Genomic DNA, 25128 nt, shown 5'->3' on the forward strand with positions numbered 1-25128 from the left:
ACAGCCCATTATTGTATTATTACTCTGCGCCTTATTTACGATTGTGCTGAAGGGGCCCCCCAATTAGATCCCATTCAAACCCCCCAGGGTTGCCTCGCCATCTCCCAGAATTGCCCATATTGTTACCCCTCAGACATATGGTCCACTGACCAACACGCCAAGCCTATAGGCTGACATCTGACTTGCCTATTGTTTCTTTTATCAGCAATTTCCAGGTCAGAGATGCAAGGGGTGAATATTATTTGGCCAAAATGTCTCTATCCACGACTAAGTATCAGAATTTAAGGGATTTTAGCAGTCCAAACGAGAAGGCTTTCAAATGTATAGCCTACACTATTGGCTACAATACATCATGTCGCCATTATGAAAAGGATTCCTCAACCCAAACCCCATTTCAACATCCTAGCTTTTCTCTCCCTTTGCAGATATCCACATCGACAATATCTGTCTATTGTGTAACGAATAACCAGTTTTTCTGGTTTCGTCTTTCTTAATGCACACGCATCGAATAATATTTTCGAGACGCCCTGTAGAATATTATGTAAAGAATAGAATAGGCCTATATTCCATTTATTTACACTCAGGATTTCGCGCGTAAAAGACTACAGAGTTCAGAATCTAGTTCGTCTGGAGCACATCTTGATGTCCTTTGATTGGTCAGATTTGAAATCAGTCAGAAATTGGCCGCACCTCCACCCTCCCATTCAACCACTGGTTTTAATGTAACAGTGTGTTTACTACAGGACCAGAGCTCGGCGAACGCCTGTCCATCTAAACTGTGAAGTCTAAATTAAATAGATAACCTCTTAGTTTCACATTAAAGAAGAAAACAGTATAGGAATCCATCATGCCTAAAAGAAAGGTAAGTAAACGACCTGATTACGACGTGCGGATATACTTTTGTCCTTATAAATCCGTAGCGAAATTAGGAAGCCCTCGAGACAACGGTGATTTTTCAAAAAATATGTTATAAATACTTGCGATCTCCGTTTGATAATAACATAGTGGTTATTTTCGTGTTGTTTTTCGCCCAATTGCGATCATTTGTACAATTCCGGAGTGTTATTTCACGGGTTTCCTGAGCAGCACTATAGCTACCAGTCTTGTGTCTGTGCTGAACTGGAATCTCCATGCCTGTGGAACCGCAGCCATGCTTTGCAGCTCCTACACTCTCCATCTCGAACGCAGGTTGTACTGAATACTGTTTTTTAGACGCAATATCGCGCTACGTCTCGTCTATTTGGGATAGAAAAATGGAGGGAGAACTCATTCTTTTTTAATCGTCGCTGTAAAGCCATGAAACAGACGTGTTAATAAAACATTTTCATACGTTTTCTTTGTTCGATTTGCAAGATGACTGCTATGACACCTTCTTATCGCCAGATGGCGTAGTAGAGAGGGATTGTTTTGTGCCCCTCCCCCTGTCAGTGGTAAAGCCGATGCTGTGAAAATGTTTCCGTACTAAATAGGTGCTTCAGCACCAACATGAGTGTGTTCTTTAGTGATAAAGTTGTTCATGGTCCGTGTGATCATACATTAAAACAATTTTCATCATTTTCTGCAGGGAACCGATGGAGAGGTTAAAGGAGAAGTAAGTTGACGTTATTTTTCATTTTTAATTGTGCAGTTTGTACTTTTGTGTTATTGCACAGATATAACCGAAGAGGGCAAGATTGTCGTATCTACATTTATAAGTTCTTTCCACCTGCACTGCTGGTCCACACACATTTCAATTTAACTTTAAATTATTTTTCTTCATCTACAGCCCCAGAGAAGATCTGCCAGGTTATCGGCTGTAAGCGTAAGTTTATGCCTGTTGTGCCTTTTTTTTTTTTTTTTTAACTGTCATGCTTTTCATTAAGTTACTTAAAGTTAGCGTAATGCCTCTTGACATGAATATTTCACGGAAATTGTATTTTAGTTGATTGTAAAACAAATAATGAAGTCAGTGAATATGAAGTGGCAATACATGTGACCATGGTAAATGTTTCCGTTTTTTTTTTAATGAAACTAATATTTGTAATTTCTTGAGCAGAAACCAGCTCCTGCGAAACCAGAACCGAAACCAAAAAAGACAGTGAAGGTAAAAAAAAAAAATCAAGTTGTTGTTGTTATTTTCTGATTATTTTCTTTCTCTGAGTTTTAACAATGTCTAGAAGAGTTACGAGGCTTTTGTAATCTATTAATCAAAAAGAAAAAATACACAGCATATCCGGTGCTCTCAAAGAACAAGCACAAATAATTGGATTTTTTTAAATATAACAGAACACATACTGAGGGTCTTTTTGAGTACACTTTGTTTTCTTCCAACAGAAAGATAAAGAGGTGAACGACAAAAAAGAGGAGAAAAAGAAGGCAAAGGCTGAGGTGCCTAAAGAAGATGACAAGTCGGAAAATGGGGAGACCAAGACTAATGAGGTATATTTCGTAACCAGGAAACACTGTAAACGTGATGAACACAACACTCTTTGGAGTCATGATAGAATACCACCCCTAATTTACATATGCCAGAGAGCATCACAACACTTCCTGATAAGATTGTTTACTGGATATGTGCACTTGACTTACAGCATATTATAGCATCATACATGCATGTTAGTGAAGCTCACTGTTATCACCGCAGTAAGTCCAAATCAATGGAATGCAAAACAAGCCACAAATGTTATAGGGGATACTTTGTCTTGCCATCAGTAAAAAAAAAGGTCCTGTTACATCTTGTGCCTCCTGAAGGGCCACAAGTGGGGTTTACTCCATACCACTTGACTTACTTTTCAATACAACTCCTGTCCCTCACAAGCTTGGTGTGGCCAGACATACACTGACTGTGTGATTAGTGAAAACTGGGGAGCAATAGGCGGACAGAGCTAGGTTTATCCCTAACTCCGGGGTCACCAACCTTTTTGAAACTAAGAGCTACTTCAAGGGTACTGAGTTGTACGAAGGGTTACTTGTCTGATACTGACTAACAAAGTTGCACAGATCACAATTCAATTAGTCTCACATCAGATGATAAGAAGCTGAAAGAGTCTTTGTTTAAAGCAGTTGGGTTAGGCCTAGTTGTTAAAGAAGTTCTTCTTGGCCCAACTTCTCCAGTGTTATCATCTGCGAGTAGTGGTTTTAGAACACGCCTTGGGGGCGACTCACGTGGTCCCTGCGTGTGCCTGTGGGCACCGTGTTGTCATCCTCTGCCATAACTGGTGTAGCACTAAATATGTTAGGGGGTTCATTAAAACATGAATCTAGTAATAAAAAGTTATAACTATGTTATTATTAGTAATTTGACTGAGGCACTACGTTGTACTGTGTTTATATCTATCATTGTAAGTGTGTCGTGACTGAGGCACTTCTACCTAAAAAGAGAATGCTTGTGTGATTGCTTTGAATGAACTCTAAACTCTTTGTTTGACTGTTTCTTTCATGTGTCTGTGCAGGACGAGAAGACCCCAGAGGCCGAGCCTGAACCTGAAAAGGAGGACTCGAAGACCGAGTAGCACCACGCCAACCCATTCATCCATCCATCTGTCCATCCGTCCATTCAGGCCCCTACTTCAGCAGCCCCCAGTCTCACCTGGATCCCTGTCCCTCTCCCCCATTTTTTTCTTCACCTTCACCAGAGAAATATTTTTATCAACAATTTTGTAAATACTGGTACAGGTTTTTAGCACAAAACAAAGCTAAATGTGTTCAGCCTCAGTCATATCAGGTGTTTCCATTGCCAGCAAAAGGATGGTGTGAGTTCTTCTGGTGTTTCCTGGGGAGACCACAGTTGTCCCAGTGCATTCATTGCATATATGATCAATGCGGTGTAATGACATGACAAAACTCTGGGCAGTCAGAATTTACGGAAACAAGAAGAAACGTGTCATGAATCTGCAACGGCATACTTTTGTCTGAATTGTTTTTAATATATTGTTAGGTCCTTGTTTGGGAGTTTGTAGCGGGAGTTGGCTGGTGGCTTGGTGGTAGGTGATGGCGTGTTCTCGGTTCACCAGCGCAGTCTGTGCCAGTTTAGTGGTTGTTTATACTCTGGGGTCTGTGCAGTGTTGTTTTTTAATTTGGGGGTTTTGTTTTAATTTCTTTACAAATGAATTGTCTATAAGAAAGAGGAATAATCAAGCATTCTTGGCAGATAACTGAAAAACATTCCAGGCACGGTTTAAAAAGGTGGTCTCCTTCACATTTGAGTAATTATGCAGCTGAATTGATTTGTTAAGACAAATAAAGCTAACAGAACAAATAAATAAACATAAAAAAGATTGTGTGTAATTATGCAGGACATTTTTTGGAATTTAAAAAACACGAACGGCAATTTTTTAACACTGAAAATTCATCTCTAAAGACCTGGGGTTGTGTGCGTTCCCACTAAAGCTCTGGATGTCTCATAATAAAATGATCATGTACGTTTTCCTCAGTCTGTGTCTCTGTCATAATTGTTTACCCATTGTAATACAAAAGCTGTGATAAACATGCAGGTATGTACTGCTCTAACACTTAAAGCTTGGAAACCTTTTGGAGGGTAATAAATGAACACAATTGAATGGGTATATAAATATGTTTAGCATAACTTTGGATACTGATGCAGCAAAGTAGAAAAAAGCCTGGGTTTCAAATGGTCCAGATGAGTGAATAGTAGCCTATAACCATAAATGTAAAAAAAAAAAGAGTTAAATTAACTACTGTAAGCATTTCACATTATTCCCCCTGTTCCCAAATAAGCACAACTATGACATTCTCCAACATACTCAGACTGCTTATATAATACTACACTTCTTATAGTTTAGGGCACAAGGTTGTTCCCTATCCCGCAGTAGAGGGGTGTTCACCTGTTTGACCTCACGCTTTGCAGCTTTAACTTATTCTCTAGCGGTTTAGCGTGGTAGGCCTACTGCAGACCGTGAATCCTCGACGGTCGAGGGAGGGCGCTAACAAATAAAGGCAGTCAGCGCAGCTTGCGCGAGGCTCTGAGGAAAGGGCCGAACGCTGGGAACAATTAAAGAGATTCAATTGAATTCAACAATTCAGGAGATTACAACCAACTACCAGTAAACCTCACTCCAGTCTAATGACATAACCATGGCAGCCGAACAATGTTCGCAACTTGAAGCCGGTGGGTGTTGTGTTTGTGTATTTCACTTGAACGTTGACATTATACTTTCAGCAGTTAGCTTCAGGAGCTAAGCTAGGCTAATGCTAAAACTGAATGGCTTGATAATGCGTCCTTCTGTTTTCAGAATTGTATTACCTGATCGCCAGATTTCTCCATTCGGGACCGTGCAAAAAATCTGCAAGGGTAGGTTGAGTATTTTTAACACGATGTGACAACGCAGACTTTAGCGTAAACGAAGTGTGGTTTAACTGTTTATTATAGCTAGCTTACCCGCTGTGTGTGTGCATTTCAGATCCTGGTGGAGGAACTGGAAGAGTATGAGGTAAGCTGCGCTTCCTTGCTAGTACATTAGCTAGCTTTATTCTCGCGTTTCATGTGCGCGATATCTGCCGCTTTTCGGCTTTATTGGTGTGTAATATCTAAGCGACAGCTATTAAATTGTGTTAAGAGGGAATATACATGGTATGAGAACCCGACTCTTTCGTTTACCACGCGGCGCTTTTCTCTCCAGTTGGTGCCGAAACGGTGGAGTTGGGATGGGAAACAATATAAGCGAAACTTCGATGACTGGGTGAGTGTAATAACTTTATCGCATCATTGACAGACAAATGCTTACTGTAACTTTTGTTATGAATCGTACCGTTTTGATTTTTGCTTTACGGTATGTTGTTTTGAGGCGGATGTCTTTTACTCGGCCATAACGCTATGGGTCATAAACACGACAGATTTTGTGAAAGGTTAATACTTAAGCAATGTCTTTATAATTAAAAATATTTGGTTTGAAATGTTCCCTTATTGTGTGCGGGCTTAAGAGGAGGGGTTAAATGAGGGCAAACAGAACAAGGAGGGACTGGTGATCCTAGGCGTCACTCAAAGAACCCAACCAATCAAACACCAGTTACTATTTGAGTGAGACTAGGATAAGGCGAAATTTGACTCTGATTGGTCCTAAGTCTGTGTGTGTGTGTGTGTGAGAGTGCGCGTGCACGTGTGTGCGCGCGGGCGGACGGGCGTGCGCGCGCGTGTGTGTGTGTGTGTGTGTGTGTGTGATTGTTTGTGTGCGTGCGTGAGTCTGAGACAGAAGGGGGTGGCAGAGGGCGATCAAATGCAATGTGAAGATACATTGTGAGACCTGATGCAAGCTTTGTACTTGTTCTTTTAAAATTGTACCATTTTTTAAAAAAAAAAAAGAAAAAAAGAAAGTTATTAAACTGAGTTAGAAGTATTCCTGTAGTCCTGTAGAAACCATATCCATCAATCATTGTGTTTTTTTGTGTATTTACAGGTGGCACTGAACCAACATATCCCTGCAGATTATCTGCTGCGTGTGTGTAAACAGGTGGGACCCCTGATTGACCAGCATGTCTCACCAAGTGTTCCTGGAGTCTGCACCTTGCTGGGCACTGGAAAACAATCTCTTCTCCGCACCACAAAAGGTAAGGCGTCAGGCCTGCCAGCAATTTAGTTGCTATCAGAAATTGAAAATCTTTGAAACTTTTTAGCTGTTGAGGGAATATAGGCTGTGCTCTCAAAAACCATGTCATCCACCTGTTTCCACCGGAATCCCGGAGAGGTAAAACTAAACTCAACTGCGTTTAGCCCGTGTCTGAGCGTCTCTGCCAACCCCTTCTGTTCCAATCAAAAGAAAATGTTTCACACTCTTTATCCCCTGTGAATATGTGGTACCTCTGATCTATGTAGTCTAATTTATGTGGGATGGTGCGTCAGCAACATGAACAGAGAGCCAAGTTGTGCTTGGTACATTTTGCTTGGCTGCTTGGTAGTGTCGATTTTTCTATATGATACTGAACATTCCAAATGGCACCACTACTCTTGTGATCACAGCCATTCAACATGTGCTATACATAAGGTGGTTTAGTAGCATGGTGGACTTAATATGCCTTCAGGTAGGATGCAGTAAAGGTGCCGTTATGCTTCTACAACTGTGTTACTGCGTGGTCACGCAGTTGCTTCGACTTTTAAAAGAGGGCAGACTAAACTCCATAGATGGCCGTATTTGTACATAAAAGTAGTTTGTTTGACTTTTTTTTGCTAAGATTTTTTCAAAGTTACTGAGAAATGGACACTGTTCATGGTAAGAACCCTGTTATTGTAACTGAAAAATACGTCTGAGGGGCTAGCATGCCACTACCCACAAGGTAAACAGCGATGGGTTAGCACAATCGCGGCCCTGCTGTCTGCGTGCAGTTGTCGCCTCGTCGGATAGTTACAAAATTTGGAAGGTGCACGCGAAGGTGCGCGTCTGCCTAAAAGGCCAACCATAAATTAGGCTTAAGGGTGAGAAAATAACATTTAATTTTTCTTCATATTTACATTCTTGCTAACGCCACTCCCTCTTCATTCACGCTTTACCTTGCTCGACCACCTCTCTCTCTCTCTCCCTCCCTCCCTTGTTGAGCTGGGGAGGTCGGGCCAACTTTGAATATGTGTTTACAAACAGTAACCAACAAATGCAACCCATTCTGCCTTTAAGGAACCTAACACGGCATCTACCTCTTGTGATTGCCTAGTTCTCACTGTTCTCGTAAAGGCGAGTGGAGTGGTTTTAGGGCAGGTAGTGAAATTTGGCCATAACGATAAATAGAACAGCCCTAAAGTGCGAGACTGTTCTCTTCGTTCGTACCAAAAAGCCTTTTCATTTTTTTTTAAAATCGGATAGTTCACGAACGTAACATCACTACATTTTCCGACTGCTAGATGATCACTGGTGATGATCATCATTTATTCGTTGCACTCACCGCTGCAACGCTTTCGCTGTGCGTGTAAAAGATATGGTTTGTAAGTGTTTAAGGCTTAGATGTTGACTAGGAAAACAAGACTAAACATCTTCTTGCCCCTCATGAAACCCAGCCAAAAAGGTGACAGGAGAGGTGTGAATACGCAGCATATTATCAACATATTTCTGTTTTGGCATCAAAATGCCTCTGAGTGTTCGACATGTGAATTGTAATGTGTCACAGTTGTTCACCAGATTTAGATTAGATTAGATTTTAGACTCGTAATGCATTTATCATTTTCCCTCCCTTCATCTGTCTACATCTTTGTCTCTCTCTCCCTCTGAAACAGATTGTAACACAGTATGGAGCACTTCCACGGTGGCTGCACTACACAGGGGACGGCCACCAGAACCTCCAGTCAGTGCGGAGAGGCCGCCAAACATCGGTAAGCTTTTCCCATGGAGCACCTGTATCCATAGCAATGAGAAAGACCTCCAACCCACACATCTGTTCAGGGATTATGATCAAATGTCTCTTGCATGTATACACAATACCGTGACTGCATTGTTGTAAGAACTAGAGCAGACATTATACTGTATATCAGATTTAGTTTAGTTACCCCGTTAAAAAAAAAAAAAGTCCCTCCTGGGGTTCCATAGCACTAATTGCACTCTCTTTATCTAGCATCTATCATGGGTGCTCGTCAGACTGCAGGCGTTGCTCGTTTTGGGCACGCCTTCCCTGTCTCGACCTATCAGCACATGAAGATGCACCGGCGAATCCTGGGTCATCTCTCCTCAGTTTATTGTGTGACGTTTGATCGCACTGGACGACGCATCTTCACAGTAAGGAGTTTGTTTATCTCAGTGTGTGTGTGTGTGTGTGTGTGTGTGTGTGTGTGTGTCAAATCTAGTTAAGTTTTATTCATTAAGTCTGATAATCGTTTAAAGGAACAAAAAGTTCAGTTCACTATTCTGTTTCGGGGAAATATTCAAAGTAACAGTTGTAAACCACAAACTCAAGCGTAAGATATAAAAAAAAAAACGTATTGTGATGCTGGAAAGATATGGTGATACCTGTCAAGGCGAATATAAGGCTGCTAATGATTTTAGTAATGCCTTGTTTAACATCTCTGGTATTATACACACAGTGATTGTGTTCCAAAAGTGGCGACTCAAGGTTTTTGAGGGAGGATTGCAGTAGTTAGTGTTGTTGTCATTAAAGTTTAGTGCTAGTTTTATTTCTCCTTGAGCTTGGTGTGCTCCTTGAATGAGAATGAAAGGAAGCGTGTAAGGTGAAGGCCAGAGAGGACTGATACGGGCTGTCCTCACTCTGTTCAGGGTTCTGACGACTGTCTGGTGAAGATCTGGGCGACAGACGACGGCCGTCTCCTAGCAACTCTCCGTGGCCACGCGGCGGAAATCTCGGACATGACGGTCAACCACGAGAACACTCTCCTCGCCTCTGCCAGCTGTGACAAAATCATCCGCGTGTGGTGTCTGAGGACCTGCGCTCCCATCACCGTCCTCCAGGGGCACGCCGCCTCCATCACATCCATACAGGTCTCCACTGCCAATCAATGCTTTATGTTTACATTCGAAAACATCACGTCCATACAGGTCTCCACTACCAATGATGGCTTTATGTTTACATTCGAAAACATCACATCCATACAGGTCTCCACTACCAATGATGGCTTTATGTCTACATTCGAAAACATCACATCCATACAGGTCTCCACTACCAATGATGGCTTTATGTTTACATTCGAAAACATCACATCCATACAGGTCTCCACTACCAATGATGGCTTTATGTTTACATTCGAAAACATCACATCCATACAGGTCTCCACTACCAATGATGGCTTTATGTTTACATTCGAAAAAGGGTGTGCGTTGTCAAAAAATCTTAAGGAGGGGAGCACTGTAGCTCACACAGTAGCCTCGACCACATTCAGGCTTGAAGCTCGAGGAGGTCACGGGTTCGAATCCGGCCCGGTGCCATTTCTCCTGTCCACTCCCCACCTCTTCTCCCTCTCATTTCCTGTCCAACTCTGCACTGATCTATCCATGATTAAAGGCATAAAAGGCCAAAAACAAATCTTTAAAAAAATAAAAAAAATCCTAAGGAAAAGAAATAAAGCAGTAATGGAAACGTTTTGTTTTTGAACCAAACTTCATCCCCCAAGCACCACACAGAGCATGACGTCCTTTTGTTCCAAACTCGTCATATCTCTACTTCTCTCTCTACCACATCCAGTTCTCCCCGGCAGTCACAGGCTCTGCTCGAGTGCTGGCATCCACCGGTGCAGATGGCATGGTGTGTTTCTGGCAATGGAACGCCCTCACCATGAAGTTCAGGTGAGTGCGATTCTGCATGGAATTTGAATTGTGTTGCATCAGCTCTTGGTATCTGTGTGTGTAGTGTGTGTGTGGGGGAAGCTTGAGAGTGGATGATAATGTTCTCTCACTGCTGGTGTGTGTGTGTTGTGTAGTGACCGTCCAGTGAAGTTCATTGAGCGTTCACGCCCAGGTGTCCAGATCTCTTGCTGCTCCTTCAGTTGCGGTAAGTGTGGCTGGTCTGTCCTACTCCACCTTAGTCACACACACACACACACACACGTGCGCGCTTGCTTATTGTCTTACTCACCGCTCAGTGGGGGAAGGATTGTGAAACTACAGGCTTACTACAAAAAGAGCAAAGCTGAAGGCTAAAAGCAGCTAGGCCTCATTTTCTAATTCCCCATTCGAGGTGCTACAGAGCTTGCATGCTTTTCATATCGAATTGGCTCTATGAGATTGCATCTGTTAAAGTAACACTATGCAACAATTGGACACTTTTTGAGTTATGGTTTTGACAGCATATGGTCATGTGAAGGACCAATGAACACCTGTGTCTTCCCCACTAGCCACCCAAGATATGCCCTATGTAGTTCTGTGTAACGGGCTCAAACCCCCTGCAATGGAAGAAAAGCTTTCACACGCATGACATTGCCAGCTATACTGCCAAAAGACACCAGTTAGTGTGTTGGCAAGCTTCTATTAGTGTCAGCTGGGCTGTTGGTGGTGTTTGCAAGGTTTTTGCATGTTAGCCTTACAAGTTTTGGAACAGAACTCCGTATTGCTATTTTAACATAAAACTAAATAACAGTGGAATTAGACCAACACAATGGTTATGTGTTCCTTCAATAATACAGTCTTACATGGCCAACTAGCTGGGAACTTTGAGATGCATATGGTCAGGATCACAGTTAGATGGTTAGTGTTCAGGCATCTACTTGTCAAGCCATGTTGCAACAGGTCAGCCCCACAAGTATCATTGCTACAGCAGCTTGAGAATTTAATTTCAGTGTCCATACATGTTTTTAGTGTTCAATGACCTGATGCATTGACTTTCTCTCTTTATCCTCATTTTGATTGACAGGTGGGATGTTCCTGGCCACGGGAAGCACAGATCATGTGATCAGAGTGTACTACTTAGGCTCTGAAACACCCATGAAGCTCTCTGAGCTGGATGCTCACACGGTGAGACCGCACAGCCAGTTAGGATGAAGTTGGAGACTGGGGAGAATTTGTGTTATACATGGTTTCTATGACAACGAGGGAAGAAATTCCATCTCTCTCTCTCTCTCTCATCATTCAACTCCATCTGTTTTGTCTTTCCAGGATAAGGTCCTTGCCGTGCAGTTCAGCAACAACAGCGATGGGTATGTTCTGAATTTTCTGTCAGACTGAGCACCCTGTAGGCTAGCCATAGTCACAGCAGTGAGTGGTACTGAGTGATTTCCCTCTGATTTCTCTGCGTTGCCAGCCTTAGGTTTGTGAGTGGCAGCCGTGATGGCACAGCTCGGATCTGGCAGTACCAGCAGCAGGAGTGGAAGAGCATCTGCCTGGACATGAGCGCCCGTCTGCCAGGGTGAGAGACTGTCCCGTCACTGGGGGGCATCGAAAAAGTCCTTTTTGTTTATTTGTGCACATATTTATATTGTTGTTCATACACACACATGCATTCAATTAACCTTGGAGCAGACTTTAGTGATTGGTTGGAGTATTTTGGCTTTTGTGAAAAGGATGGGTTTCAGTTTTGCATGGCTAGGTAGACCGGTTGCACAAATAAGACAGGTGAGATTAAATGAAACTATCTGGGTTAAACTTCGTCAGGTTAAATATAACAGTCAAGTGAAGCATACATTGATCTATGTGCATTTTGATTAGTGTGTGTGTATATATATATATATATATATATATATATATATATATATATATATATATGCGAAGGCAGATTCCCTAAAACAACAGGTTAATGTATCCTGATGTATGGATGAGGAGGAAAAAAAGAAACTGTTCATAAATGGAAACCTTGCCTAAATCCAGAGGTCTTTGTCATTGTTTGCGTGTCTTAAACAGGAGTGCAGTAGTGTCAGGAGAGGACAAGACGACCAAACTGGTTGTCACAATGGTTGCCTGGGACCGCAGTGACCGAATGGTTGTCACTGCTGTTTCTAACTGCCTGCTGAAAGTGTGGAATTCCAACAGTGGCCAACTGCTACACGTTTTGTCGGTAAGTGTGTATGGGTGAGGGGGGGGGGGGGGTTAAATACTGTTAAATGAAAGGGTCTTTGCTAGAAGCCGAAGGTTTTTACAATCTTTGGTTATTTGTTGGGTTGTTTGGTCTGACTGGCTCACTTCTTTCACAGGGTCATGATGACGAGGTGTTTGTGTTGGAAGCCCACCCGTTCGACTCGCGGATCATGCTCTCTGCTGGGCACGACGGGAACATCTTTGTCTGGGACCTCAGCAGAGGAACCAAGATCCGAAACTTCTTTAACATGGTACAGTGCTTGAGTTTTTTTTACAGGCACACACACAGGAGTGGGGACAATACAATCTGCAGGGTGAACACAAGGTGTAGAGTAACATTTCTCTCCCCCCCCCTCTCACTTTTGTTCTTCCAGATTGAGGGACAAGGCCATGGTGCTGTCTTTGACTGCAAGTTCTCAGCCGATGGTCAACACTTTGCCTGCACAGACTCTCACGGTCACGTGCTCATATTTGGTTTTGGATGCAGTAGGCCGTATGAGAAGGTGAGACACTATTGCATGCTGATTGAAATGAGCGTGTAATTATTTATTTTTATGTTTCTTCATCTTGCTTTGTGTACCTTGAGCTGAAACGCACCATGATGGACCATCATCTCTCTTGTCTCCACCAGATTCCTGACCAGATGTTTTTCCACACGGATTTCCGTCCGCTGATCCGGGACCAGAACAACTACGTGTTAGACGAGCAGACCCAGCAGGCCCCTCACCTCATGCCCCCACCCTTCCTGGTGGATGTCGACGGGAACCCCCACCCCACCCTCTTCCAGAGGCTGGTCCCGGGAAGAGAAAACTGCAAAGAGGATCAGCTCGTCCCCCAGCTAGGCTATATGGCTAACGGTAAGCAAGTCTCTCAGCACCTGCTACCGGATGTCTGCAGACTTCTGTGGTGGATTTGTCTGCGCTACGTGGTGGAATGGCTTGCTTTAAAGAGCACCACCAGCACTTGTGTGGTTAACCAGCTTTTCAGCCGCCTCTATGAACTTGTGTGTTGAGTGTAATAAGCACAGTCAACTAGTTAAAAATACAACGAATGGCTTACTGTTGCAGTATACGTCCAACTAATGCATTTACATCACCACGTGTAACTCCAAGTTAAAGTTCTTGGAGCCTTGGGTCTTGTACCTAAATCTAAACTGACTTAACATTAGCACAACCAAGGTTAAATCTATATGGAGGAAAAGCTGATTGCTGAGTAACCTGTTGGTTGTGTGTAGATAACAGGTTAAATATAACTACAAGAGGAATAGAGGGGTAATGTTCTACTACTAGTATGAGCATTTGAATAGGATCACACCTTCTAAAGTGTGTAGGATGATTCTGTTTGGTGTTTACAGGCGCCTTACAGGTTTTGGTATTTCCCAAACTTTTGTATAGCAATTCTCACAATTTGCAGGCAGTGTAGTGGAGTGATGCGTTGCTAATGTTTATACAGTCCTGTTCCAGCCATGGCACTGGCTCTAACTGCCACTCCGGACTGGATTGCCCAGTATGCTAAGCTAAATTGGTTGAATGGCTCACTGCAATCCATGCGTGACACTGACAAACAAACAGTCAGTATATACACATGCATAGTCAGTATATATACACAAACAGTTTCATTGACAGGGTCTGACTGAACATCCAAGTTGTATCTGTTAAATACTGCTAAGGCTAGATAAGGCACTGCTTGTTATGAACACAGTGGTAAGATATGAGAAATAAGGTCACCAGGATCTTTCTAAAGGTTTTTTGCTCCTGTGAAGTAAAGCTCTGCATGTCCACTGTCCTGTGGCCCAGGTGATGGGGAGGTGGTTGAACAGGTGATTGGCCAGCAGACATCGGAAGAGGAGCAGGAGCAGGAGGAGAGTCCCCTGGATGACCTGATCAGACAGCTGCAGCAGCAGCAGGACGGCCAGCCCAACCCCGCCCAAATGCTGGAAGGTAAGGGGGGGGAGTTATATAACAGCTTACCAAGCTAATGAACAAAACAAAAAAGGAATACACATTTTTTTCCCTGCATTTTGTGTACATCTTTGACTTGCTGTTTGTAATCATGATTAGCTGATTGGCTGATCTCAGTCCTCGTACAGAGAACACACTTGTCATCTCCCCGTTCAACAAGACAATTTCAGTTGCTGCAGACTTCTCGTTCAGAAATCACGTTTGGCTGCATCAGACATCTTCTCAGCTAAGACATGATGTGGTTTGCAGGTGCTGAGGGTGGAGAGGGCTTCCCATCGCCCCCCAACGTGGGTCTCAGACGGAGCGGGCAGGTGGAGGGGGTACGACAGATGCACCACAACGCCCCCCGCAGTCAGATGGCCACCGAGAGAGACCTGCTGGCCTGGAGCAGGAGGGTGATGGTCAGCGAGGTCCCAACCAGCGTGCTCAGGTAAAGGTGGCTTTAGAGTGAAAGGGGATGCCCAGTCTGGTCTTGTCTGTGTGGCTGTAGGCTGTTGAAGCAGGAGCTCAGCTGACTCCACCCATTAAATGAGTTATTGCAAGGCATCATGGGATTCGTAGTTTATATAGGTAGTTATACATTAGTTGGTTAAAAAAAACTTAAAAAGCATGGTTTCAGGCACACCATTGCTAGTAATTTAAGCAACCACATGTGTTTAGCCTAACAAGTTACCAGATTTAAAAGAATATTGCAGCTAAGAATATGGGGAACACCTGGTATTAACACCTACCACCACCTATGGCTCCAGAGTGGCATAGTGTTAAAAGCGTGCCAAGATCATCAAGCAAGTATGAGAAAACAGCACAGATCTGTCATCTGATCTGACATCTGTTAGGTGGAAGATGAAATGACTTGACCAACACCCAAAGCCCTGCTCTTCCCATCTCCCTCTGAGTTTAAGAGAGTATTGGACTCACATGAGTCTTAGTTCATCAGTTACCGGGGGGAAGATTACTCTTATAATGGAGGACTCTCCACCATGAGTATTTAAAAATTTGTTTTTGGCCTTTTATGCCTTTAATGGATAGATCAGTGCAGAGTTGGACAGGAAATTATTGGGAGAAGAGGTGGGGAGTGGACAGGAGAAATGGCATCGGGCTGGATTCGAACCCCTGACCTCCTTGAGCTTCAAGCCTGAATGTGGTCGAGGCTCTGTGTGAGCTACAGTGCCCCCCCTCCATGAGTATTTAGAGGGGTGGGACTGTAAACGACAAGGAGCGAATGTGTTGGACATTTGTTTCATGTGACTTATATAAAATGTTGTATGTGTATTAGCCACACAATTCAGTGCCACATAAACAAATTATCTTGGTCCTTGTGATTTAGAGTGTTTTACAGTGATGCTCTAGACATTATAGAGTACATCAGTCACTTGTTAATTATGTGTCCCTCTGTATGTGGTTGGCTGACGTCTGTGTGTGTGTCTTGTGTTTCAGGGGGATGGCGCAGAGCAGGCAGGCCAAAGGAGAGGGCGAGCGCACCTTATACAACATGGAGAACAGGAGGAAGCCTGTTCAGAGTGCCACACGAGTGAGTGAGAATGTTAGCTATGCTGCTAATACACTGCACTGAGTGTGACATCCACCCCCAACAGCCCAGGCCACGCTGACCTCTCTCTCTCTTTCTCTCTCTTTCTCTCTCTTTCTCTCTCTCTCTCTCTCTCTCTTTTGGTGTGTGTGTGTGTCCCAGGCGGAGCCAGAGTACATGTCGTTGCGGTCGCTACGGCGGACCCAGCGCAAGAAGAAGCAGGAGCAGCGGCACTCCTACCAAACCCGCTCCGCACGGGACCGCCGTGCTGCTCGCCGCAGCTCCGTCCTCGGATCACCGCACGGGTCCGACTCGGACAGCGAGGCAGAGGTAAAGCAGGTGGCCCGAGTTAACCGAGGCCCTTAAAAGTTTGAAAGAAATAGTTTTTAGGTTTTTTTTTCTCACAATCATAATTTTGTGAAAATACTGCAAAATCACACGCTGCCCTGCAACCCGACTGCAAAGTACAGCAGTTATGATCTGGTTTTGCATGAGCGTGTGTTGGTTTAAGTGTGTGTGTGTGTGTGTGTGTGTGTGTGTGTGTGTGTGTGTGTGTGTGTGTGTGTGTGTGTGTGTGTGTGTGTGTGTGTTGAAGCAGATGGAAGAGGAGCAGGTGGATGCCAGTGAAGCTTCGTCAGATGGAGAAGCTCGTTGGAAGAGTGACAGCAGCTCCAGGTCTGTTGGTTTCCAGTAAAAAAAACATGACCTCCTAAGCCAACCATGCTGCCTCACTATCCTTAATGAATGAACTGGTTTTGGTGATCGATTTGCTGAGTAGTTGCATCTGGTGTGAGGATCAATAATAATAATTGAAGCTCAATTCACTGTTTGGGTTTTTTTTTGTCCTCCACCCTCTCTACAGTGACTCGTCAAGCGAGTACTCTGATTGGACAGCTGATGCAGGGATCAACCTCCAGCCTCCGAAGCGGTCCACCAGGCGGCGGGTTCCTGCCCCAGGAAGCAGCAGCTCTGAGAACGAGGGAGAGGCCCAGGGCGAGGGTGAAGAGGAGGAGGAGGAGAGGAAGAAAAAGAAAGAGGCTGAAAAGAAGAAGAAACCAAAACAACCTAAACAAAAGGTCTGACACTTCCTGTCTTCCGTGATGAATGAAATCAAGGCATTATTAATACATTAGTATTATATATTTTTTTTATAATGTGTATATCCGTATCATACTGTGTCTACTTCCACATTGTATGGCATGAAAAAAAATATTTGAAATAGTTGTTGCTTAAAAAGGCCGGTTGGCAGTTTACCGAAACAACCAAATGCAGTGCCTGACTGACACTAAACACACTATGCTGATTATTGGTGTCTAATGTTGAGACGTGTGTGTGTGTGTGTGTGTGTGTGTGTGTGTGTGTGTGTCTGTGTGTGTTCAGCCCGGGTCTGGCAGTGCAGGTGCAGAGTGGATCCCGCCATCCTGGATCACAGACACCATGCCCCGCCGCCTGCCTTTCGTGCCTCAGATGGGAGATGAGGTACAGAGTTTAAACCCTGAAAGCGTAGATTCACCTGAGGTGTAAGAGTCGACCGTCTTTGCAGCCATTTGTAGGGGTCAAAAATACATGCTCTTGATTTGGCTCCAACAGGCATCTGAATTCTTTTTTTCTTCTCTCTCTCTCTCTCTCTCTCTCTCTCTCTCTCTCTCTCTCTCTCTCTCTCTCTCTTACCTGTCCTTGTAGCTCATCTACTTCCGTCAAGGTCACGAGGCGTACGTACGTGCAGTACGTAGGGCCAAAGCCTACAACATCAACCATCTGAAACAGCCCTGGAACAAACTGGATCTCAGGGTAAAATGGCCACCTCTGGCAAACTGACCTCTACTTATCTACCTATACACCACTGCACATTATTTTCATGCATTAATGGTGTCCCCTCTTGTTTGCTTTATTGGGGCGTTCCGTTTGCAGGATCAAGAGGTGGTGAAGGTGATTGGTATTAAATATGAGGTGGGCCCGCCCACTCTCTGCTGCCTCAAACTGGCCTTCCTAGACGCACTCTCAGGGAAGATGACTAACGAGTCTTTCATTCTAAAGTGAGATTCTGCATGCATACACACACACACACACACTCTTTCTCACACACACACACACACACACACACACACACACACACACAAGTACAAAAAAGGCTTGTTACATCCTCTGCCCTTCTTGAGAAACATTGAGAACAGCAGGTGTGAGGGTCACCTCACTAGTCTTCTTACTTAAAGGGACTGAATGCAACAATTTTCCACTTTTCGAGGCACATTTTCATAAGCAACTAGTGCTGGGATCGCGTTCCAATTCATTTCCATGGTAAATAGTCATGTGCAGTACATATAAACACACCTGCAGTTCTAGGCTATTTACTCTTCATTTCTGGTGTCAAAAGGCATGAGTTGGCATGCTAGCGAGCCCTCTGCAAGCTCACTGAGCTCTCCGTTTCTGTCCTGCAGGTATCATGACATGCCTGATGTCATTGACTTTTTGGTGCTACAGCAGTTTTACAACGAGGCAAAAGAACGCAACTGGCAGCCTGGTAAGTTAGTTAGCAATAAACTCTGAAGCTATTGTGCCTCTTCATCCCATGCATGTGTTGTTGTTATTCAGAGGCCTTCGTGTTGTGTGTACGATCAGAGTCCAGGTTCCGTAGCATCATAGACGACGCGTGGTGGTTTGGATCAGTGGAAAGCCAACAGCCGCTCGAACCAGAGTACCCGGATAGCCTTTTCCAGTGCTATGACATCAGGTACGCTTGTGTGGTGGATTGTCTGTGCTGAATGTGGTGCTGGTCTGTTTACATTTATATATATTTAGTCCAGAAATTATAGAGGTTAATCATTACAGTGTAATGTCCAGTATAAAGTATATTTGTGGGGGGTTACTGTAGCTCACACAGTAGCCTCGACCACATACGGGCTTGACGCCCATGGAGGACACGGGTTCGAATCCGGCCCGATGTCATTTCTCCAGTACACTCCCCACTTCTTCCCCATCCCATTTCCTGTCCCACTCTTCACTTACCTATCAATTAAAGGCATGAAAAAAGCCAAAAACAAATCTTTAAAAAAAAAAAAAAGTATATTAGTGGTATCTAAGGTCTTGACAAGAGGACAAAAGTTGAATATCAGAATGCTAATACAGAATGTGTTCAATAGGTGGGACAATGGAGAAACGGAGAAAATGAGTCCGTGGGATCTGGAGCCGATACCTGAAGAAGGTAGCGCAGAGTACAGTGAGCTTCACCATACGGTCCTTTGATATTGAAAGCCTCGTAAGTGACCAGATGTTTTCTCTTTGCCGGTCTAGCGGAGATCCCTGAGGAGTTTGGAGATTGTGTCCAAGTGACGGAGGCGGAGTTTCAGTCTCTCCTTTATAAGCCCCAGGAAGGAGAGTGGGCGGCACAAACTCGCGATGAGGACTGTGAACGCGTGATCCAAGCCATCGACCAGCTGCTCTCTTTGGGTATGGGGGGCACACAGCATCACAGGCCTAGACAACAGCATGATGGGGGGGGGGGAAACCTGTAGGGATCCACGTTACTCACATTTGATTGAACTTAAAGGCAACATCACTCGCCCTAGTTAACGTTTAAAACCTGAAACCATTGAGGCGGCGATATGTTGATAGGCCTGACTTGTCTTTTTAACCCGCATTTGCTTGGCTGCTTTCAGATGTGGCGCAGGAGTTTAAAAGTCCTGTGGATCTGAAGGATTATCCACTCTACTGCTCTGTGGTGTCCTACCCTACTGACCTCTGGACTATTCGACAGCGCCTCAGGAACCGCTTCTACAGGTAGCGCTCTCTCGCTCTGGCTCCAAAGCCTTCTGCTGTGAGCTCAGTTTTATCTGGGATTAGAGAACAGACAAAGTGAATGTATGAATGTAATGTCTGGTTCTACCAGGTTAGGGCTTTCTCACACAGCCAAGACAGAGTGATTTATACATTTTTTTCACAAAGCTTCTTAACCCACTTCTCTGTATATTTGTCAATGCAAGAAATGTCCCCCTCCATGTCTAAGAACTTTCTATTGTGGTCACATTCGAGTTAACCTCTGCTGTCTGTGTAGGAGAATTTCTGCTCTCATGTGGGAAGTGCGTTACATCGAACACAACGCGCGCATCTTCAACGAGCCACAGAGTCCCATCGTCACTGCCGCCAAGACAGTCACTGACGTGCTGCTGCGCTTCATCGGGTACAAACCACCAGAAACTCACTCACTCACTCACTCTCACACACTCTCCCTTACTCACACTCACTCACCCACTCACACTCACCCTAATGTTAGTTTGCATTCGGCCCATCAAATACAAATGCACAACTCTCCATCTTTTACCCTCTCTTAATTGCCAACACTACCAACGATAAGAAAAGCCTCAGAGAAATAGAATTCATGTTTCAATGTGATGCCTTTCACACAGTTGCTCTGAAAGTGATGACTCACGATATCGTCCTTTATGTCGTTGTTATTATTATAATACTTGAGGTGTGGACGTTGCTGCTTTAATGTGCTAGAGCGACATTTAAAAAACTATCATTATAGTTATCATCGGCAGTGTAGACGGGTCTTTGAGTGGCTCGTGGTAATGACACTGTAGTGTTGTATATGTTTGTGTTCCAGGGATCAGAGCTGTGTAGACATAGTAGAGCTTCACCACAGGATGAAGACAGAGCTGAGCAGTGTTGAAGATGAGGTGAGCGCTTCTGTTTTAGAGAGCATTATGCAGTCTGAGAAATAATGTCTTTCATCTTTTTGGTGCTGAAACAGCTTCCCTCAGTTGCTCATTTGAGTGCGTGTTTCTTTTGTGTCATAGAATGATGTTGACTCCGACACCCCGGGGACATCCACTGGTCAGCAAGTGAGTTGACTCGTGTGAATATTGGTTTTTGTATGACCGTGAAGGCTAATGTAGGGTTTATTTTTTTTTTAAAGCCTGAATTCATCTATAGGCTATGGATCAAGGCCCAAGGAGGGCTGGACTTGAATTGACATGGAATAGCCCAATGGACTATATGGGAATATGTGGGATATGCGTTGGTGTTCATGTGTTTCTGGTCTTCAGAAGCGAGGGGTAGTGCTGGACATCAATGCGTGGAGGGTACCCTGTAAAGATCTCCTGCGCAGGATGATTGACAGCCCCGATTCCGAGCCGTTCCGACAGCCCGTTGACCTCTTTGAGTATCCGGTAACTCCCATTCCTCCTAATATTTCTGTAGTTGAAACATAAGTTGTAGGTGTTGTTTGCGTGGCTATATAAATAACATGAATACTCAGTGGTCTACATGTAATTTTTCCATGCTTACAGGATTATCGGGGTATTATTGACACTCCAATGGATTTATCAACCGTGTTAGAGACGCTATCTGGAGATAACTATGAAAATCCCTCAGAGTTTGCCAAAGACATCCGTCTGATTTTCAGTAATTCCAAGGCATACACTCCAAACAAAAAGTCAAGGGTGAGTCCTTCTTTTGAAAAAGAAATCCTGACGTTTGCCTTGTAAGATCATATTCCAAGTGGCTTCATTAGTGATCCCAAGAGTGAGAGGTGATCAGTCACATTTTCTGTCATTTCACAGATTTTCAGTATGACTTTGAGTCTGTCCGCATTCTTCGAGAGGCAGATCATCGCCATAATCTCAGATTTTAAATCTGCAGTACAAAGCCAAAGGAGGACTCACCAGAGAATGAACAACAGCAAAAGGTTACAGGACTCCCCACCAGTCAGGTATGCTGACGGAACATTTACATTTTTATTTATTAAAAAATTCCTTGTTAGCAAAATGCAGTTGGTTAATATACGTATGTATGTCAATTCATATTAACTTCATATGAACTTATTCCTGCTTAGCCCCAAAGGGAAAAACAAGTCCGGGAAGAAACCAAAAACACAGCAGAGATCCAGAAGCCGCACACGCAAAGTGTCGCAAGGTATGAGCTGTCTGTTACAATCCAGTCCAACACAGTGTCCTTTTTTGTTATGTCTCTGAGACTTCATCTAAGATACAAATGTCTCCACAGCCTCAGAATCCCAAGAAGTGGAAGTGGATGTGGATGAAGACAGTCAGCCCTCAACTTCAACCTCATCTTCCTCATCATCCTCCTCCTCCTCAGGGCAAATAGTAGCCAACAGATTAATGCGCAGCCGAGCTTTACCTTCCAAAACCTCTGGTATATAAACCTCTGCATACATAGACAAGACACACACATTTCTTTTTAATACAAAAATATTATGACATTTAAACAGTTTACAAGCACAGTGCCACGTTGTTCTGGCATACCCATGTCTGTATCAATACAGAAGTACAAAAGTTAAGTGAGCGGCAATGGAAGTACTTGGTTCTGTGTCGTATCTGCTGAGCCTATCAATGCGTCAATGGGTGGTCATTAATGCCTATATGTGTGTGTCTTGTGTTTTCCAGAACTATGTAATGGGCCAACAGTCAACGGCAGCCGTCAGTCACACAGACGAGGCACTTCGCGCACCGCCACAAAAGAAATGCCCGCATCTGTAAGTTCGTCGTCATCTTCCTCGTCATCATCGTCTTCCTCCTCTTCGTCATCGTCCTCCTCTTCCTCCTCATCGGAAAGCGGAGACAGCGACGTGGAGGTGGGGCAGTTCTTGGATGGTGGCGACCACGACTACAGTAAAGCGCCATGCCTTTCCCATAGGGACAAGGGTAAGGTAGCCACTATCGCTAAGAGAAAACTGAAGGGGGGCGAAACGGAGGGGCCGGTGAAAAGACTGCGGAGAGACGAAAAGGTCGAGCAGCCAGAAGAGGAGGAGGAGGAGGAGGAAGAGGAGGAGGAAGAAGAAGTGGAGGAGAAAGTGGAGGTTGAGGAACAGTCCGAAGAGGAGGAGGAGGAGCAGGAAGAAGAGGAATTGGAGGAGAAAGAAGAAGAAGAAGAAGACGACGACGACGAGGAGGGGGAAGACGGCGAGGAGGGGGAGCAGAGAGGAGAAGGAGCGCCAGGGACGACTGCAGGCCTGAGGTCAAGCCGGCGAGCAGCGAAACTGGCCCGGGTCAACACGCGTAACCAGGGCCGACGGACTGTCCTGTACAACGACGAATCTGAAGAGGAGGGGGCTGCGGCAGACCCGCTCAATCTGGGCATGTCCCGGTCAGGCCGCGTGCGGCGCATGACGGAGCGGGCCCGGGTCAGTCACCTCATGGGCTGGACGCACTGACCTCAGGAACTCAGTCCCCCGGCCCTCCTATCAGACTCACTCAAACCAATACTGCAGGGATTTTGACTTTTTATCATTTTTGTATTATGTTTTAAAAGATTTTGTATAGTTTATTTTTTTATTGTAATTTTTCTTTTTTTTTATTTTGATTTGTGTAGGAGTGTATGTTTACGGACAGTGGTGCTCTTTCTATCTCTCTTTCTCCCCTCCCCTCTTTTTCCTCTCCCCTCCACTTCTCTCTCTCTCTCTCTCTCTCTCTCTCTCTCTCTCTCTCTCTGTCCTTTTACTCTTTATTTCTCTTTCATATCCCTCCCCCCCCCCCCATCTTTTTCTCTTCACGTCTGTTTGTCTGTGTGCGTGTCGTACTTCCAAGGAAGCCTCTTGGTAACAATCTTTCCAATAATCAACCACCTCAGCCTTACTCTGCTCCAGGGCCTTAAATGATCTCACTCGCATTACATCCCCTCTCCTCAGCTCTTCCTCCTCTCCCCGTCCCTCACAGACTCTGGCTAGCTGTGGAGACCCAACATGGTGCTGTTCCATTCACTCTCAAATCAATATAGTACATTAACTTTTAACAGTACAGTTTGAGAGCCCCTCATGTGGAGATGGTGCTGCTTTATTTCCCCTTCCACTGGACAGTCTGTTCTCCGAGTCTTCGATGAAATACCCCCTCTTACCCCGTAGTCACCAGGGGCTTGTACATCTTAGAGGTACCTAATAGGAGATGGGTAGGCGCATGTGCTAAGGTCTGTGGTCTGCTGGTTTGCCTCTGGCTTGGTTTGGAGCTGTAAACTCATGGGGAGCGCTGACCCATCTCTGTCTCTTCTCTCTCTCGTTTTCTATCTCTCTTTCTCTCTCTCTCTTTCCACACACCATACTGAAGACTGTTTTGAGACCACCACAAAAATATTTATATTTTTTACACTGTTTTATGATGGACTTTTGCTGTTGCTTCCTAATAGTAGTACACATTTTGCACATGGTAAGAAACGTCTTCAGGCAGCGGATCTGTGGATGCGTGGGATTCCATCGACCAGCTTCGTGCTTCCTCATTGGTCGAGATTCATCTGTTCCAACACCACAAAGCCATCTGAAGAGCAAAGACTTTCTGACGGTGATCAACTATAGCCTGTTCAGCTTGGAGCTTTACTTTTCTGCCTCCAGCGATTCCAAGAACAATCATCTATGGTGCCAATCTCTGGACTCTGGTGTGATTTTTGAATCTGAACTGTAGCCTGATTGGTAGTGTGCAGTGGGTTGATTGGGTAGACATTTTTGTGTTTTTTCTTTTAGTTCCTCTGTGGTCTTGATTAAGGCCTCACACCAGATGCACAGAACCTGCTCTGAAGAGAGGATGAAGGGTTAAACTGTTCTGGTATTGTAGCAAGTGTCGCCTTGAGCAGATAACGGGTTTTTACTAATGTCATCTCTTTACACACGTGTCTTTCATATGTCTCTTAAATGTACACTCTCCAAGCTGTGGTCTTGATTTTGTACGTTGCAAATGATCTGTTTCCATCAGCTCCTCCCGAGTTTTCACATTACCTCCTCTCTTCCTCCATGGGTGGGAGGCTTGGGACTCCACCAAATGTCAATCCATTAAAATGGAGCACAAATGTATGAACATCCAATCAGCATTAATGTGAAATGTATGTTTCCAGTCTCTTTTTCAGGGACTCTGTGTTAATAGACTGAGTGGTACAAGAGCCACTGTTAATATGATGATGATGTTTTATAGGTGTAATAAGCTCATGTGACTTGTTTTTTTTTCTACACAGTTTTGGTTGTGTTTTTATTTTGATTAAAGTATACAAGAATTAACTTTACATTTTCATGTCACCTCTACATATTTTCTGTCAGAAAGGGGGGGTGAAATATCCAGCATCTATTGTAACGATCTGTAATTCGTTTGAAATTGACACATTAAGCAATTATTTTGATAAACTAGTTAGGTTTGGCTGTCTGTAAGACTTACTGCTGAAAAGACATATATAGTGGGAAATATAACATGCTAAGCCTACTAAAGGCTTGAATGAG

At 44.2% G+C, this 25128-nt stretch overlaps 2 protein-coding genes across 2 annotated transcripts; both read left to right on the forward strand.

Moving 5' to 3' along the window:
• Window positions 1-726: 726 nt before the first annotated feature.
• On the forward strand, window positions 727-4365 carry hmgn7 (high mobility group nucleosomal binding domain 7). The gene is made up of 6 exons (XM_080847219.1): window positions 727-862; window positions 1565-1591; window positions 1766-1801; window positions 2036-2083; window positions 2314-2418; window positions 3432-4365. Exons 1-6 carry the CDS (start codon window positions 848-850, stop codon window positions 3489-3491), a joined length of 291 nt encoding a protein of 96 aa, XP_080703345.1. The 5' UTR covers window positions 727-847; the 3' UTR covers window positions 3492-4365.
• A 600-nt stretch (window positions 4366-4965) lies between these two features.
• brwd3 (bromodomain and WD repeat domain containing 3) lies at window positions 4966-24834 on the forward strand. Its single transcript, XM_080847130.1, has 40 exons — window positions 4966-5107; window positions 5232-5290; window positions 5400-5429; window positions 5619-5678; window positions 6393-6543; window positions 8195-8290; window positions 8530-8690; window positions 9186-9407; window positions 10108-10208; window positions 10343-10413; window positions 11272-11372; window positions 11514-11554; window positions 11659-11763; window positions 12255-12408; window positions 12545-12679; window positions 12803-12931; window positions 13060-13285; window positions 14225-14368; window positions 14639-14819; window positions 15827-15920; window positions 16080-16247; window positions 16513-16592; window positions 16780-16993; window positions 17298-17396; window positions 17601-17708; window positions 17829-17953; window positions 18356-18438; window positions 18537-18648; window positions 19058-19119; window positions 19209-19364; window positions 19574-19694; window positions 19969-20094; window positions 20521-20593; window positions 20714-20758; window positions 20963-21085; window positions 21206-21358; window positions 21479-21627; window positions 21751-21830; window positions 21921-22070; window positions 22322-24834. Exons 1-40 carry the CDS (start codon window positions 5074-5076, stop codon window positions 23086-23088), a joined length of 5289 nt encoding a protein of 1762 aa, XP_080703256.1. The 5' UTR covers window positions 4966-5073; the 3' UTR covers window positions 23089-24834.
• Window positions 24835-25128: the final 294 nt, after the last annotated feature.

This window comes from Sprattus sprattus (assembly GCF_963457725.1).
Source record: "Sprattus sprattus genome assembly, chromosome: 1".
NCBI classification, from domain to species: Eukaryota; Metazoa; Chordata; class Actinopteri; order Clupeiformes; family Clupeidae; genus Sprattus; species Sprattus sprattus.